At 59.7% G+C, this 15,577-nt stretch overlaps 2 protein-coding genes across 2 annotated transcripts in view; one reads left to right on the top strand and one right to left on the bottom strand.

Moving 5' to 3' along the window:
• Positions 1 to 1,570: 1,570 nt before the first annotated feature.
• Positions 1,571 to 8,066, bottom strand: LOC143696348 (cell adhesion molecule 4-like). Its single transcript, XM_077192491.1, is given in 8 exon segments — positions 1,571 to 1,614; positions 1,617 to 1,676; positions 2,359 to 2,487; positions 3,191 to 3,363; positions 3,773 to 3,863; positions 5,070 to 5,234; positions 6,517 to 6,651; positions 7,865 to 8,066. Coding segments are annotated over 8 exon segments (984 nt in total). The 5' UTR covers positions 8,052 to 8,066.
• Positions 8,067 to 13,431: 5,365 nt separating this feature from the next.
• The window catches only part of CIC (capicua transcriptional repressor), a 6,049-nt gene continuing 3,903 nt past the window's right edge, over positions 13,432 to 15,577 (top strand). The window contains exon 1 of the mRNA XM_077192418.1: positions 13,432 to 13,452. Coding sequence (XP_077048533.1) covers positions 13,432 to 13,452 — 21 coding nt within the window. The remainder of the gene's footprint in view (positions 13,453 to 15,577) is intronic.

The raw sequence follows: 15,577 nt of genomic DNA, 5'->3' as shown, positions 1-15,577 counted from the left end.
ATATTTATTATGGATTCATTAAATATTTATTTACATTATTTATATATTACTTGTATATTCCTTTACAATATTTCTAGATTTAGTATACATTTATAATCTATTTATTTAGACTATTTTCTGTTTTATATCCATCTCTTATATATATTCATTATGTATTTATTTAGAATCTTTTACATTTATCATCTATTTATTTACAATATTTATATATTTATTTAGGGTATTTTAATATTATATTTTTCATTTTGTTATATATTTATTATCTATTAATTTTAAATATTTACGTATTTATTCGATCTTTATAATCTATTTTTAGACTATTTTTATGCTTGTTATATATTATATATTTCTTATATATTCATTATGTATTTATAAATAATATCTGCATATTCTGTTTATTATTCTGTAATATATTTCAGATATTACAAATAATATCTGCATATAATTACATCTGCATATTCAAAATCTCTTTATTATGCAGATTTTTTATGTCTGAGAGTTTTCACGTGCTCGTTATGCATTAATTACGTACTAATTAAAACAAAATAGATCAATTATTCTTCCACAAAAACTTTTATCTATTTAATATGTAAATTATATGTCCAGTATGGACCAGTATAAACCAGTACAGCCCAGTTTAAGCTCCCAGTCCCTCCCAGTACAAACCAGTGACCCCAAATCCCCCTTTAACCCTTTCCAGTCCCTCCCAGTTTGATCCCAGTCCCTCCCAGTACAAACCAGTAACCCCAAACCCCCCCTTTAACCCCTCCCAGTCCCTCCCAGTTTGATCCCAGTCGCTCCCAGTATAAACCAGTGACCCCAAACCCCTCCCAGTTTGATCCCAGTCCCCTCCCAGTCCAACCCAGTAACCCCAAACCCCCCCTTTAACCCCTCCCAGTCCCTCCCAGTTTGATCCCAATGCCCTCCCAGTATAAACCAGTGACCCCAAACGCCTCCCAGTCCCCTCCCAGTTTGATCCAGTCCCTCCCAGTACGAATCGGGGTTGTTTTTATTGCATTTGTATCAAAGGTGGTTAAAAGGTTATTTACAGGCCACACCCACCGGGGGCGGGCGTGACCTCCCTTGGCCACGCCCCCCCCAACATTATTCGTTCCCCCTGCCCCTCCCCCCCCAACCCCCACCCCCCCCCCAAATTGTGCGCGCGTGGGGGGGAGGGGCCGAACCCACGCCCCTCCCCACCCCAATGGCTTTGAGGCCCCTCCCCCCACTCGCAGGGGGCGTGGCTTCTGAAGGGGGTGGGGTTTATGAGGGTGTGGGCGGGGTTTACCCCATTTTAACCCCTCCCCTTTTTGTCTCTGAACAGCCCCAAATCTCCCCCACCCCCACCCCATCAATGGGCGTGGCTTCCGAGAGGGGCGGAGCTTATGGGGCTGTGGGCGGGGCTCATCCCATTTTAACCCCTCCCCCTTTGAACATCCCCAAACCCCTCCCCCTCCCCTCCCCCTCCCCCCTTTTTGCGTTGTCCCCTCCCCCCTCCCGTGGCTGGGGGAGGGGCTAATGGGGGTGGGCGCCCTCCCCCTCCCCAGGCCCCGCCCCCCGCCCCTCCCCCCCCTCAGATGAAGAATTCCTCCTTGCGCTTCCCCCCCTCCCCCCCCAGAACGCCTCGCGCGCCTCCCCCTGGTCCTCGAGGGCGCTCGCCTCGTGCGTCAGGTACGAGCCTGGAAATGGGGAGAAAAAACGGGAAATTGGGAAAAATGGGAAATGTGGGAATAACGGGGGAAATGGGGAAAAAACTGGGGGAATTTGGGTGAAAAACGGGTAAAAAATGGGGTAAAAACAGGGGGAAATGCAGCGGCCTCGTGCGTCAGGTACGAGCCTGGAAATGGGGAGAAAAACCGGGAAAATTGGGAAAAATGGGAAATGTGGGAGTAACGGGGAAAATGGGAAAAAAACCGGGGGAAAATGAGGAAAAAACCCGGCGGAATTTGGGTAAAAAATGGGGTAAAAAGGGGGGGAAATGCTCCGGCCTCGTGCGTCAGGTACGAGACTGGAATGGGGCGAAAAACCGGGAATTTGGGAAAAATGGGGAATCTGGGGGAAAAAACGGGAGAATTTGAGGGGAAAATGGGGGAATTTGGGGACATTCGGGACACACCCAGGACCCGGCCAGGATGTCCCCACCCCTTCCTGGCCACGCCCCCACAGTCCCACCCACACCTTGGCCACGCCCCGCTGACCACACCCCTTCCAACCCTCATAACCCCGCCCTCTTATAGAGCCCCGCCCCTTCCATCCGCCCACACAATGCCTGGCCACACCCCCAAACACCAAACCACGCCCCTCCCGCGGCCGCCCCGCCTGTTTTCGGAGGCCACGCCCCCTGCGGGAAGCCCCGCCCACCTTTCTGCCGCACCGAGCACCAGACGAGGGCCCCGAGCAGGAGGAGGAGCAGGAACACGAGCAGCGCCAAGGCCCCGCCCACCACGGCGAAAGGCCCCGCCCCCTGCGCCGCCACCACCGCACCTGGGTCTGCGGGGAGGGGGAGGGGCGGTCAGGGCCCAGGTGTGCCCAGGTGTGCCCAGGTGTGTTCCAGGTGTGCCCAGGTATGACCAAGGTGTACTCAGGTGTGCCCAGGTGTGCTCCACATGTGCCCAGATATGACCGAGGTGTGCCCAGGTGTGTTCCAGGTGCCCCCAGGTGTGACCTGAGTGTAGCCAGGTGAGCCCCAGGTGTGCTCCATACGTGCCTGGGTATGACCCAGGTGTGCCCAGGTGTGTTCCAGGTGCCCCCCAGGTGCCCCCAGCCATGCCCAGGTGCCCCCCAGGTGCCCCCAGGTGTGACCTGAGTGTAGCCAGGTGAGCCCAGGTGTCCCCAGGTGTGCTCAGGTGCCCCCCAGCCATGCCCCAGGTGCGTTCCAGGTGCCCCAGGTGTGCCCCAGGTGCCCCAGCTGCCCCCCAGCTGTGCTCCAGGTGTCCCCAGGTGTGTTCCAGGTGCCCCCAGGTGTCCCCAGGTGTGCCCAGGTGTCCCCAGGTGTGCTCAGGTGTCCCCAGGTGTGTTCCATGTGCCCCCAGGTGAGCCCCAGCTGCCCCCCAGGTGTGCTCAGGTGTGCCCCAGGTGCCCCCCAGGTGTGCCCAGGTGTGCTCAGGTGTGCCCCAGGTGCCCCCAGGTGTGCCCAGGTGTGCCCAGGTGTGCTCCATGTGTCCCCCAGCCGCCCCCAGGTGCCCGCACTCACCGTACACCACCAGCACGTAGGTGTCGTGGGCGCGGCCGTGGGCGTTGCCCACCTGGCAGGTGTAGGAGCCGTTGTCCTGCGGCGCCAGCGCCGGCAGCGTCAGGCGCTCGCCCTCGGCCCGCGCCCGCGGCGGCAGGGACTCGTTCCCGCGGCTCCAGGACACCTCGGTGGGGCTGCAGGTGTGCACAGGGGTCACCAGGTGTGCACAGGTGTGCCCAGGTGTGCCCACAGCCACCCCCAGGTGTGCCCAGGTGTGCCCAGGTGAGCCCAGGTGTGCCCTCAGCCACCCCCAGGTGTGCCCAGGTGAGCCCAAAATCCCCAAATTCACCCAATTTTTGACGTTTTGCCTCCTTTCTCCGCCACCAGGTAGCCCCAGGTGTGCCCAGGTGAGCACCAAGGTGTGCCCGGGAGTGCCCAGGGGTGCTCTGTCCCTCCCAGGTGAGCACCAAGGTGTGCCCAGGTGCCCCCAGGTGCGCCCAGGTGTGTCCCCAGGGGTGCCCAGGTGTGCTCCAATCCCCCCCAGGTGCTCCCAGGTACCCCCAGGTGTGTCCCCAGGTGTCCCCAGGTGCCCCCCAGCCTTACCGGGGGTTGCCGTTGATGGCACAGGTGAGCACCAAGGTGTCGCCTTCGCGCAGGACGCTCTGCGAGGGGTGGATCCGCACCGAGGGGGGGTCTGCGGGCACAGGTGGGCACGGGTTGGCACCTGGGCACACCTGGGCACACCTGGGCACACCTGGGAGCTCCCTGGGTGCACCTGGTGACAACACCTGGAGTCCCATGGTGGCACCTGGGGGCACCTGAGATGCACCTGGTGGCACCTGGGGTGTTCCTGGTGGCACATGGGGACACCTGAGCGCACCTGTGTGCACCTGGGCACACCTGGGCACACCTGGGTGCCACCTACTGGCACCTGAGATGTACCTGGTGGCACCTGGTGGCACCTGGGCACACCTGAGGCGCACCTGGGGACTCCCTGGTACCACCTGGGGGCACCTGGGATATACCTGGGCACACCTGGTGCCACCTGTGCCCGTGTCCCCAGTGCTCCCCCGTGTTCCGTCCCCTCCCTGCCGCTCCAGCCCAGCCCCCCCAGTGCCCTCCCAGTACAAACCAGTGACCCCAAAGCCCCCTTTTAACTCTTTCCCAGTATATCCCAGTATAAACCAGTACAAACCAGTATGAACCAGTCCCTCCCAGTGCCCCAATAATGAACCCAAACCCTTTCCCAATCCCCTCCCAGTATATCCCAGTATAAACCAGTTTATCCCAGTCCCATCCCAGTTTCTCTCCATTAACTCGGAGCTCCCCCTGGTGGCGGCTTTGAGAACTGCAGCGCCCTCCCAGATCCGCTCCCAGTTTATCCCAGTCCATTCCCAGTCCATCCCAGTCCCCTCCAATCCCATCCCAGTTTATCCAATCCCCTCCAGTCCCATCCCAGTTTATCCTAATCCCATCCCAATCTCCTCCCAGTATATCCAAGTCCGTCCCAGTCCCTCCCAGTCCCCCCCAGTTTATCCCAATCCCCTCCCAGTCCCCTCCCAGTATATCCCAGTATATCCCAGTCCCCCCCAGTCCCTCCCAATCCCATCCCAGTATATCCCAGTCCCTCCCAGTCCCTCCCAATCCCATCCCAGTATATCCCAGTCCCTCCCAGTCCATCCCAATCCCATCCCAATCTCCTCCCAGTCCCTCCCAGTATATCCCAGTATATCCAATCCCATCCCAGTCCCTCCCAGTCCCCCCCAATCCCATCCCAGTCCCCCCCAGTTTATCCCAGTATATCCCAGTCCCTCCCAGTCCCTCCCAGTCCCCCCCAATCCCATCCCAGTCCCCCCCAATCCCATCCCAGTTTATCCCAGTATATCCCAGTTCCCCTCACACTGCACGTCCAGCTGGAACTGCGTCTGCCGCCTCTGGCCCCGCCCCAGGGCGGGGTGCGTGGCCTCGCAGGTGACGATGGCGCCGTGGTCGCGCCGCTCCGGCCGCAGGTGCAGCACCGAGCGCTGCCAGAACACCTTGCCCTCCTGCCGGTGGCTGCTGCGCCCTGGGGCGGGGCACGGCGGGGCACAGGTGGGCACAGGTGGGTGCAGGTGGGTGCAGGTGTGCCCAGGTGTGCCCCCAAATACTGACAGTACCCCCAGGTGTGCCCCAAATACCCACAGGTACCCCCAGGTGTGCTCCCAGGTACCCCCAGGTGTGCTCAGGTGTTCCCCCAAATACCCACAGTACCCCCAGGTGTGCTCCCAGGTACCCCTAGATGTGCCCAGGTGCCCCCAGGTAGCTCCAAACCCCCAAAATCCCTGATTTTCACCCAGGTTTTTTAACTTTATCCCCTCCCAGGTGCCCCCAGCTGCATGCCCAGGTGTGCCCAGGTGCCCCCAGGTACCCCCAGGTGCCCCAAGCTGCATCCCCAGGTGCCCCCAGGTGCCCCCAGGTGCCCCAGGTAACTCCAAACCCCCCAAAATCCCCATTTTTCACCTGTTTTTCACCCAGGTTTTTTCCTTTATCCCCTCCCAGGTGCCCCCAGGTACCCCCAGCTGCATCCCCAGGTGTGCCTAGGTGCCCCCAGATATCCCCAGGTGCATCCCCAGGTGCCCCCAGGTGTGCCCAGGTGACTCCAAACCCCCCAAAATCCCCATTTTTCACCTGTTTTTCACCCAGTTTTTTTCCTTTATCCCCTCCCAGGTACCCCCAGTGCCCCCCAGGTGTCCCCAGATAGCCCCAGGTACCCCCAGGTGCATCCCCAGGTACCCTCAGGTGCCCCCAGGTGTGCCCAGGTGTACCCAGGTAACTCCAAACCCCCCAAAATCCCCATTTTCCACCCCAATTTCACCCAGGTTTTTTCCTTTACCCCCTCCCAGGCTCCCCCAGGTACCCCCAGGTGCATCCCCAGGTATCCCCAGGTGTATCCCCAGGTGTGCCCAGGTGTATCCCCAGGTGTGCCCAGGTAACCCCAAACCCCCCAAAATCCCCATTTTCCACCCCAATTTCACCCAGGTTTTTTCCTTTACCCCCTCCCAGGTGCCCCCAGGTGTGCCCAGGTATCCCCAGGTGTATCCCCAGGTGCCCCCAGGTAGCTCCAAACCCCCCAAAATCCCCATTTTTCACCCGATTTTCACCCAGTTTTTTTCCTTTACCCCCTCCCAGGTGCCCCCAGGTGCCCCCAGATATCCCCAGGTGTGCCCAGGTGTGCCCAGGTAACTCCAAACCCCCCAAAATCCCCATTTTTCACCCGATTTTCACCCAGTTTTTTTCCTTTACCCCCTCCCAGATGTCCCCAGTCCCCCCAGGTGCATTCCCAGATGTCCCCAGGTGTCCCAGCTCACCTGGCAGCTCGCGGCGGTCGCGGTACCAGCGCAGCGTCGCCATCGGCCGCGCCCGGGGCACCAGGCAGGTGAGCTCCAGCTCCTCCCCCTCCACTGCCAGCGCCCCCGCCTCGACCAATGGGGGCTCGGGGGGCACTGGGGGACAGGGACAGGTGAGATGGGGACAGGTGAGACATGGACAGGGACAGGGACAGGTGGGATAGGTGAGATAGGGACAGGGACAGGTGAGGGACAGGGACAGGGGGGACAGGGACAGGTGAGGGACAAGTGACACAGGGACAGGTGGGACACAGGTGGGACAGGGACAGGTGATACAGGTGAGAGACAGGTGACATCCAAGTGACATCCAGATGAGCCAGGTGAGATCCAGGTGAGATTGAGTTGATCCAGGTGACACCGGTGAGATCCAGGTGACATTGAGGTGATCCAGGTGAGATCCAGGTGAGATCCAGGTGACACAGGTGAGATCCAGGTGACAGCCAGGTAACATTGGGGTGATCCAGGTGACATTGAGGTGACCCAGGTGACCCAGAGGGAAGGACAACAGAGACAAGAGCAGAGAGGTGAGGGCCGAGGGTCAGGGGACAAAGGGACAAAGGGACAAAGGGACAAAGGGACAGCTGTGCCCAGGTGTGCCCAGGTAGCTCCAAACCCCCCAAAATCCCCATTTTTTGGCCATTTTTCACCCGATTTTCACCGGTTTTTTTCCTTTATCCCCTCCCAGCTGCCCCCCAGCTGTGTTTCACCGGTTTTTTTCCTTTATCCCCTCCCAGCTGCCCCCCAGCTGTGCCCAGGTGTGCCCAGGTGTGTTTCCATCCCCCCAGGTGTGCCCAGCTGTGCCCAGCTGTGTGTGCCATACCCAGCACGGTGAGCGTGGCTCTCTGGTGGTGGGTGATATCGGTGTGCCCAAAATCCCCATTTTTCGGCCATTTTTCACACCGATTTTCACGGGGTTTTTTTTCCTTTACCCCCTCCCAGCTGTGCCCAGCTGTGCCCAGCTGTGCCCAGGTGTGTGCCATACCCAGCACGGTGAGCGTGGCTATCTGGTGGTGGTTGATATCGGTGTGCCCAAAATCCCCATTTTTCGGCCATTTTTCACCCGATTTTCACGGGGTTTTTTTCCTTTATCCCCTCCCAGCTGTGCCCAGCTGTGCCCAGCTGTGCCCAGCTGTGTGCCCCGTACCCAGCACGGTGAGCGTGGCTATCTGGTGGTGGGTGATATCGGTGTGCCCAAAATCCCCATTTTTCGGCCATTTTTCACCCGATTTTCACGGGGTTTTTTTTCCTTTACCCCCTCCCAGCTGTGCCCAGGTGTGTGCCCAGCTGTGCCCAGCTGTGTGTGCCATACCCAGCACGGTGAGCGTGGCTATCTGGTGGTGCGTGTCATCCGCGTACAGCTGGCAGAAGTAGCCGCCCTCGTCCTCCAGCCGGGCCCGCGCCAGGCGCAGCCGCAGCCGCCGGCGGCTGAACTCGGCCAGCTCGAAACGCTCGTCCTTCAGGGCTTGGGGACAGATGGGGACAGAAATGTCACCCATGGGGTCACCCACGGGGTCACGGGGTCACCCACAGGGTCACTGTGTCACCCACAATGTCACTGTCACCCACAGAGCCACCCCCAGCTCGAAACGCTCGTCCTTTAGGGCTGGGGGACAAATGGGGACATTGTGGGGACATTGGTGGGGACATCCACAGGGTCACGGGGTCACCCACGGGGTCACGGGGTCACCCACGAGGTCATTGGTGTCACCCACTGTGTCACTGTGTCACCCATAGACAGACACAGACACACAGAGCCACCCCCAGCTTGAAACGCTCGGTCCTTCAGAGCTTGGGGACAAATGGGGACAACAGGGTCACCCATGGGGTCACGGGGTCACCCACAGGGTCACAGGGGTCACCCATGGACACACAGACAGACACAGACACACAGAGCCATCCCCAGCTCGAAACGCTCGTCCTTTAGGGCTTGGGGACAAATGGGGACATTGTGGGGACATCCTTGGGGTCATGGTGTCACCCATGGGGGTCACAGGGTCACCTACAGGGTCACTGTGTCACCCACAATGTCACTGTCACCCACAGAGCCACCCCCAGCTCGAAACGCTCGGTCCTTCAGGGCTTGGGGACACATGGGGACATTGTGGGGACATTGTGGGGACATTGTGGGGTCACCCTGACATCACCGCAGGGTCACAGAGTCACTGACCCAATGTCCCCCATGTCCCCAGTGTCCCCAATGCCCCCAATGTCCCCAATGCCCCCAGTGTCCCCAATGCCCCCAGTGCCCCCAATGTCCCCAATGTCCCCAATGTCCCCAATGCCCCCAGTGTCCCCAATGTCCCCAGTGTCCCCAAATCGCATTTCCCAATTTCCCCCCAAATTTCCCCATTTTTCCTCAGTGTCCCAAATGTCCCCAACACCCCCAAATGTCCCCAATGTCCCCAAGCTCCCCAAATCTCATTTCTCCCGATTTCCCCCCCAATTTCCCTGTTTTCCCCCCAAATTTCCCCATTTTTCCCCCAGGTGTCCCTGGTGTCCCCGGTGTCCCCATTCCCCCCAGGTGTCCCCAGTGTCCCCATTGTCCCCAGGTGTCCCCATTGTCCCCAGTGTCCCCAGTGTCCCCAGTGTCCCCATTCCCCCCAATGTCCCCATTGTCCCCAGTGTCCCCAGTGTCCCCATTGTACCCATTGTCCCCAGTGTCCCCATTGTCCCAGTGTACCCAGTGTCCCCGTTTCCCCCCAGGTGTCCCCATTGTCCCCATTGTCCCCGGTGTCCCCGGTGTCACCATCGGGTGCCATTGAAGAACAGCGTCTGCCGGGCTGGGTTCTGGATGACCACGATGGAGCCGTCGTACCTGTGCAGGTGACAGGTGATCTCTGCAGTGCCACCCTCCAGGACAGTGACATTCTCTGCTTGGACCTCCTGACATTGCCCTGGGGACAATGGGGACACCAGAATGTCACCCGTGGGGACAGGGACACCCATAGGTGACACCCAGGTGATCTCTGCAGTGCCACCCTCCAGCACGGTGACATTCTCTGCTGCACCTCCTGACACTGCCCTGGGGACACACAGGTGACATTGGGGACACACAGGGGACATTGGGGACATTGGGGACACACAGGTGATCTCTGCAGTGCCACCCTCCAGCACGGTGACATTCTCTGCCTGCACCTCCTGGCACCGCCCTGGGGACACACAGGGGACATTGGGGACATTGGGGACATTGGGGACACACAGGTGATCTCTGCAGTGCCACCCTCCAGGACAGTGACATTCTCTGCCTGCACCTCCTGACACTGCCCTGGGGACATTGGGGACACCAGAATGTCACCATGGGGTCACCCAGGTGATCTCTGCAGTGCCACCCTCCAGGACGGTGACATTCTCTGCTTGGACCTCCTGGCACCGCCCTGGGGACATTGGGGACACACAGGGGTCACACAGGGGACATTGGGGACATTGGGGTCACCCAGGTGATCTCTGCAGTGCCACCCTCCAGGACAGTGACATTCTCTGCCTGCACCTCCTGGCACCGCCCTGGGGACACACAGGGGACATTGGGGGACATTGGGGTCACACAGGTGACACACAGGTCACACAGGGGTCACACAGGTGACACCCACAGGTGACAGTGGGGACAGGGGACACCACAGGGTCACCAAGGGGGACACAGGGACACAGGGACAGGTTCACCATGGGGAACAGGGGACACAGGGACAGGTGACACAGGGGACACAGGGGACACAGGGACAGGTGACACAGGGACAGGGGAGACGGGGACAGGGGACACAGGGGACACAGGGGACACAGGGGACACAGGACAGGGCACCAAAGGGGACAGGGACACCCCACACACAGCCAGGGACAGGGGACACAGGGACACAGGGGCACAGGGACAGAGGCACACAGTGACATGGTGACACAGGGGACACAGTGACAGGGGACACAGGGACACAGAGGGACAAAGGGGACACAGGGACAGGGTGACAGAGGGACAGGGACAGGGACAGGGACACAGGGTGACAGGGACACAGGTGACACAGGGACACAGGGTGACACCAGGGGCAGCATCCCTGGGGGTGCTGGGGACATTTGGGGACACTGCCAGCAGGGCCACCTCAGCTGAGGGGACAGGGGGACACAGGGGGACAGGGACAGGGACAGGGACAGGGGGACAGAGGGGACAGAGGGACACAGCGACAGAGGGACAGGGGGACACAGGGGGACACAGGGTGACAGGAACAGAGGGACAGGGACGGGGACAGAGGGACACAGGGTGACAGGGACAGAGGGACAGGGACACAGGGTGACAGGAACAGGGACACAGGGTGCTGGGGACACTGGTAGCAGGGTTGGGGACAGTGGGGACAGCAGGAGGGTGGCACTGGGGACACCAACACTGGGGACAGTGACAGCACCGGGGACAGGGACAACACCGGGGACACAAAACGGGGGTGTGGGGACACTGGGGACAGTGACAACACCAGGGACACAACACAGGGGTTTGGGGACATTGGGGACATTGGGGACATTGGGGACAGTGACAACACCGGGGTTTGGGGACATTGGGGACAGCACCGGGGACAGCAGGAGGGTGGCACCGGGGGACAGTGACAGTGACACCCCCCAGTGTCCCCGAGTGTCCCCTCCGGTTGCCGTGACAACACCGGGGGTGGTGACACCGAGGGGGCTCGGGGACATCGGGGGGGGTGACAATGACAATGGGGGGGTGACAATGATGGGGTGGTGACACCGAGGGGGGGTTGGGGACACTTTGGGGGGGTTGGGGACACCAAGGGGTCACTGGTGACAATGAAGGGGAGTTGGGGACATTTTGGGGGAGTTGGGGGACACCAAGGGAGGGTTGGGGACATCGGGGAGGTGACAATGACAATGGGGGGGTGACAATGGGGGGTGACAATGGGGGGTGACAGTGACAATGGGGGGGGTGACAATGGGGGGGTGACAGTGACAATGGGGGGGTGACAATGACAATGGGGGGGGGTGACAGTGACAATGGGGGGGTGACAGTGACAGTGGGGGGTGACAGTGACAATGGGGGGGGTGACAATGGGGGGTGACAGTGACAATGGGGGGGTGACAGTGACAGTGGGGGTTGACAGTGACAATGGGGGGGTGGTAGACAGTGATAATGGGGGGGGTGACAGTGGGGGGTGACAGTGACGATGGGGGGGGGTGACAGTGACAATGGGGGGGTGACAATGACAATGGTGGGGGAGGGGTGACCCCCATTCTGCTGTGTCAGCACAATCCCCTCCCCTCCCCCCCCCTCAAGGTCACCCCCCGCGCCAAGGTCACCGTGTCCCCAAGGGGGGTTGGGGACAATGGGGGGGGGTTGGTGACAATGAGGGGGTGGGGGGAGGGGGACAATGGGGGGGGTTGGGGACAATGACGGGGGTGGGGGAGGGGACAATGGCCCTTTCAGTGTCACCCACGCTCGGGGACAGCCCCGGTGGCGCCTGGCACCCCACGGGGGGGGGAGGGGACAATAAAGGGACACCCCGCCCCTCCCCCCCCCCCCCCCCCCCCCCCCACGGTGGCTTTGGGGACATTGGGGACGTTGGGGGAGGGGCGGGGAGTCCCCGAAATGGGGAAAAAACCCAAAAAAAGGGGGGGGGGGGGGGGAGGGGACAGAGGGGACCTTGGGGACACGGGGGGGAGGGGACCTTGGGGGACAGGGGGGGGGGGGAGGGGACCTTGGGGACAGGGGGGGGGAGGGGACCTTGGGGACAGGGGGGGGAGGGACCTTGGGGACATCGCCACCCGCTGGGGGGGGGACACGCGAGGGTGGGGGAGGGGCTGCGGCAGAGAGCGCGGCCGGGATTGGGGAGGGGGCGAGGGGGGACCTTGGGGCATTTTTGGGGTTTTTTGGGTTTTTTGGGGGGTTCGGGGAATGCGGGGAGGGAGGGTCGGGAATTTTTGGGGATTTTTTGGAATTTTTGGAGATTTTTTACAATTTTTTTTTTATTTTTTGAGGGATTTTTTGGTATTTTTTTGCGATTTTCCGGGGGTTCTTGGGGTTTTTTTGGGGGCTTTGGGGGTTCGGGGGGTTTGGGGAGGGGTCGGGATTTTTTTGGATTTTTTTGGAATTTTTTGGGGATTTTTTGGGATTTTTTGTGGATGATTTTTTTTATTTTGTGGGGATTTTTTTTGCCGTTTTGCAGGAGGGTTTATTGGGGGTCGGAGGGTTTTTGGGTCTGGGGGCTTTTTTTGGGGGGTTTTGGGATTTGGTGGAGGGGTCGCGGGGAGGGGTCCGGATTTTTTTTGGATTTTATTGGAATTTTTGGGAATTTTTCTGGATTTTTTGGGGGGATTTTTTTGCCGATTTTTGGTGGTCTTTTTTGGGGTCGGGTTTTTTGGGTCTGGGGGTTTTGCAGGGGGATTTTTTGGGGTGCGGGGAATTTGGGGAGGGGTCGCGGGGGGGGGGGTCCCGATTTTTGGGGAATTTTTTTGGGATTTTTTTTGCGATTTTTTAGGGATTTTTAGGATTTTTTCGGGATTTTTTCGGGGGGGTTTTTAGGGCCGGGTGTTTTGGGTCTGGGGGGTTCCCCAAGGGGATTTTGGGGCTCGGGGAATTTGGGGAGGGGTCGCACTGACCGTGTCCGGATTTTTGGGATTTTTTTGGGATTTTTTCGGGATTTTTTCAGGGGGGTTTTTTGGGGGCCGGGTTTTTGGGGTCTGGGGGTTTTTCCCAGGGGGATTTTGGGGCTCGGGGAATTTGGGGAGGGGTCGCACTGACCGTGTCCGGCGGCCCAGAGCAGCAGCAGCCCCGGCAGCAGCGCGGGGGGGGGCGCACGGGGGGGGCTGCATGGCGGCCGAGCCTCCGCCGCTGCCGCTTCCCCACCTGCCGGGCCCGAGCGGATAATGAGATGCTAATGAGATGCTAATGAGATGCGGGAGGCCGGGCCAATGGCGAGGAGGAGGGGGAGGAGTTGGTTTGGGTGGTGGGGGGGGGAGGGGTTTGTGGGGTAAAAGGGAGAAAGAGCCCCGAAAAACGGAGAAATGGGCCCAGAAAAGGGACGGGGGAATTTGGGGGGATTGGGGGGTCTGGGGGGGCTCAGGGGGGATTTGGGGGCATTTTGGGGGGATTTGAGGGGATTTGAGGGGGGTTTGGGAGGTCTGGGGGAGCTGAAGGGGGGATCTGGGGGGATTGGGGGGGTCTGGGGGTGCTCAGGGGGAATTTGGGGGGATCTGAGGGGTCTTGAGGGGATTTTGGGGGGGTTTGAAGGGGTCTGGGGGCGTTTGGGGGCGATTTGAGGGGTCTGGGGGGATTTGGGGGGGATTTGGGGGAGTTTGGGGGGGTCTCAGGGGGATTTGAGGGGTCTGGGGGGGCTCAGGGGGAATTTGGGGGGATCTGGGGGGACTCAAGGGGGGATTTGGGGAGATTTTTGGGGTGATTTGAGGGGTCTGGGGGGGATTTGGAGGGGATTTGGGGGAGTTTGGGGAATTTGGGGGGGTTTGGGGGAGTTTGGGGGCTCTGGGGGGAGCTCAAGGGGGATTTGGGGGGGCTCAAGGGGGGATTTTGGGGGGATTTGAGGGGTCTGGGGGGTCTCAGGGGGGTTCTGGGGGGGCTCAAGGGGTTTTTGGGGGGAATTTGGGGGATCCCAAGGTGGGATTTGGGGACCCCAAGGGAGGATCTGGGGAGATTTGGGGACCCCCGGGTGGGGAAATTGGGGTCCTCAAGGGGAATTTGGGGGGATTTGGAGACCCCCAGGTTGGGATTCGGGCTCCCCAGGTTGGGATCGGACACCCCAAAATTCCATCCGGGACACCCCAGAATTGCCTGGGAACCCCAAGAACGGAACCGGGACCCCAAAATCCCCGCGGGCCCCCCCCTGGCCCCCCCCCGGCCCTGAATGGCCGCGCTGTTCCCGCTCTGAGCCGCCTTTGTTCCCCCCCCCCGGTGTCCATGGCAACGGCCAAGCTGTCACCAACACCCCCCCCCCTGCCAAAGCGGTGACACCGCCAGCACCGGGGGGGACACGGGGGGGGCCAGGGCGGGTTTGGGGGGTCCGGGTCAAATTTGGGGGGTCTGATCCCATTTTGGGGTGTCCCAGGTCCAATTTTGGGGGTCCCAGGGCGGGTTTGGGGCGTCCTGGATCAAATTTGGGGGGTCTGATCCCAGTTTGGGGTGTCCAAGTTCAGATTTTGGGGGTCCCGGTTCGATTTTGGGGGGTCTCGGGTCAAATTTTGGGGGGTCTGATCCCATTTTGGGGTGTCCCATTTGTCCAAGTTCAGATTTTGGGTGTCCCCAGTGCGGATTTGGGGGGTCCGGGTCAAATTTTGGGGGTCTGATCCCATTTTGGGGGGGTCCCGGTTCGATTTTGGGGGGTCCCGGGTCAATTTTGGGGGTCTTGATCCCACTTTGGGGTGTCCCAGTTCAGATTTTGGGGTTTCCCAGTTTAATTTTAGGATCCCAGTTCAAATTTTGGGGTCCCAGTTCACATTTTGGGGGTCCCAGGTAAATTTAGGGGGTCTCGGGTCAAATTTGAGGGGTCTGATCCCACTTTGGGGTGTCCAAGTTCAGATTCTGGGGGTCCCAGTGTGGGTTTGGGGGGTCCCGGGTCAAATTTTGGGGGTCTGATCCCATTTTGGGGGTCCCAGGTGAAATTTTGGGGGTCTGATCCCACTTTGGGGTGTCCCAGTTCAGATTTGGGGGGTCCCAGTTCGATTTTGGGGGGTGGGTCCCGAGTCAAATTTGGGGGGTCTGATCCCACTTTGGGGTGTCCCAGATGTCCAGTTCAAATTTTGGGTGTCCCAGTGCACATTTGGGGGGTTCCGGGTCAATTTTGGGGGTCTGATCCCACTTTGGGGTGTCCTGGGTCAAATTTTGGGGTCCAAGGTCAAATTTTGGGGTCTGATCCCATTTTGGGGTGTCCTGGGTCAATTTTGGGGGTCCCGGGTCAAATTTTGGGGGGTACCAAGTCAAATTTGGGGGTCTGATCCCACTTTGGGGGGTCCCAGTTCAGATTTTGGGGTTTCCCAGTTTAATTTTGGGATCCCAGTTCAGTTTTGGGGAGGGTCCCAGGAAAATTTT

The sequence above is a fragment of the Agelaius phoeniceus genome, chromosome 33, assembly GCF_051311805.1.
Source record: "Agelaius phoeniceus isolate bAgePho1 chromosome 33, bAgePho1.hap1, whole genome shotgun sequence".
Lineage (NCBI taxonomy): Eukaryota > Metazoa > Chordata > Aves > Passeriformes > Icteridae > Agelaius > Agelaius phoeniceus.
This window is presented reverse-complemented; position numbering and strand designations above follow the sequence as displayed.